This window comes from Marmota marmota, unplaced genomic scaffold (genome assembly GCF_001458135.2).
Source record: "Marmota marmota marmota unplaced genomic scaffold, marMar, whole genome shotgun sequence".
NCBI lineage: Eukaryota > Metazoa > Chordata > Mammalia > Rodentia > Sciuridae > Marmota > Marmota marmota.
The window spans coordinates 63,765,603-63,767,516 of record NW_025999968.1 but is presented as its reverse complement, the minus strand read 5'-3'; the positions used below and the strand labels follow the sequence as shown (position 1 = coordinate 63,767,516).

The 1,914-nt window shown below is 45.8% G+C and overlaps 1 protein-coding gene across 1 annotated transcript in view; it reads left to right on the top strand.

The window, feature by feature from the left end:
• Positions 1–1,914, top strand: part of LOC107136180 (minichromosome maintenance complex component 3 associated protein) — a 44,371-nt gene that overhangs the window by 32,858 nt on the left and 9,599 nt on the right. Inside the window, exons 19-20 of the mRNA XM_048803957.1 lie at positions 1,318–1,576; positions 1,778–1,875. Coding sequence (XP_048659914.1) covers positions 1,318–1,576; positions 1,778–1,875 — 357 coding nt within the window. The remainder of the gene's footprint in view (positions 1–1,317; positions 1,577–1,777; positions 1,876–1,914) is intronic.

The window sequence follows — 1,914 nt, the reverse complement described above, 5'->3', positions numbered from 1 at the left end:
CTTTGTAAATTATCAGATGTCTGTATAAACCAAGATCTTAGACAATTGTAGTAAACAGAACTAGCCATCTCTTTCTTGAAGAAAAATCCTTCTACAGGATACCATGATGGTCCCATTGATATACTTAATAACTCGTCTTTAAAAAGCCATGGGCTACATTTTTGTATTGTATCAACATATGTCCTAATTGTTCTTGGTCTCACTGGGGTGCCTCCTTCCTCTAACAATTTCTCTTGCTCGGAGGCGAACAACTTCAAACTTTGAGTCAACCATTTTCCCCAGTTTGCCTGAGAAAGTTCTAGGAACAGGCAACTTGAAATAAAAACAAAATAAATAAAAACAATAACACATTGTTTTTTGAATTGGTCACCCATTCTTTCGCTCTTCCTCAGGGGTGAGAAATTTCACTTACCTTCAAGCTTCAGAAGTTCCCCGTACGGGCCACCAAATGCCGCAGTCTGGCTGGGCACAAATGCCGCAGTCTGGCTGGGCACACAATCACGAGCCACCACACAGCTTGTAGATTCAAACAGCAACTCTTTATTCCCGAACTCACACCAGCCGTCTACAATCACGTTCTGGGGAAATCCACGTTCTCTGCCCAAATCCACGTTCTCTCCCAAATTCACCTTCACTGGGCTTCTGTCTCCCAAGATATACTGTCTGAATCCCGTGAGAACTCAAGGGGAACTCAGGCAGCAGGATACGCCCTATTCCCAGCAGGAATAATCTTAAACCTTAAACCTGGAACCTAAACTGGGAACGCCCTAAACACGATTATGTTAAACCGGGAACACCCTAATCCGCCCTGGTCCTTGAGCAAGGTCAACTACATTCAATGTCACTGCAAAATGTCAGCAACATGGGGTACGCTGGCAAGGAAATTGTCATACCTACTTGGCTAATGGCTCCCAGCAAGTGGTGGCTTGGGAGGCTGAGGCAGGAGAATTGCAAGTTCAGAGCCAGCCTTAGTAAAAGCGAGGTGCTAAGCAACTCAGTAAGACCCTGTCTCTAAATAAAACAGGGCTGGGGATGTAACTCAGTGATCAAGTCGAGTGCCTGAGTTCAATCCCCAGTACCAAAAAAGATTATAGAAATATAGTCAAATAGCTCTTACTAGAGGTTAAATTATCTATTGACCTGGATGTTTTTCACACTTAATTTATGGTCTCATAAAGGAAGGCTGGCCTAGCCTGTCCAGAGCATAGTGAATGTTTGGTGCTTGGGGATCTTAGGCTGCAGTTGCTCTGGGGCAGACCATATACCACTAACTTGTTCCCTGGAGCATCCATCATGATGGTCTGGGTGCTGTTGCAGGTGGCCTGTGGTACCCTCAGTGACGGTGCCCTTGATGCTGTGGAGACCCAGAAGGACCTCCTGGGAGCCAGTGGGCTCATGCTGCTGCTTGCCCCCAAAGTGAAGAGTGACGACGTGGCAGAGGAGGATGTGTACTGGCTATCGGCCTTGTTGCAGCTCAAGCAGCTCCTGCAGGCCAAACCCTTTCAGCCTGCACTTCCACTGGTGGTCCTTGTGCCCAGCTCCGGAAGGGATGATGTCAGGAAGGAAGTGGAGGATGGTTTGTGAAGGAAGTCTCTTTTATGAACTAGAGTTGCTTAATAAATGAGTGGAGCCATGGGTGTAAGCAGTGGTGTTAGGAACTACTGAGACTGGAGACCCACTGCATCTCTCCACTGCTGGGTAGGGTGGGGTCAGCACTGTGAGGTGTCAGGTGTGCAAGCAAGTGCAGACATATGACTGTCATCTGTTTATCTTAAAGGTCTGATGCTACAGGACTTGGTTTCAGCTAAGCTGATTTCAGATTACACTGTTACTGAGATTCCTAATTCTATTAATGATTTACAAGGCACCGTGAAGGTAAGGGTTTTTTTTTTTTTTTTTTTTTTTTTTTTTTTT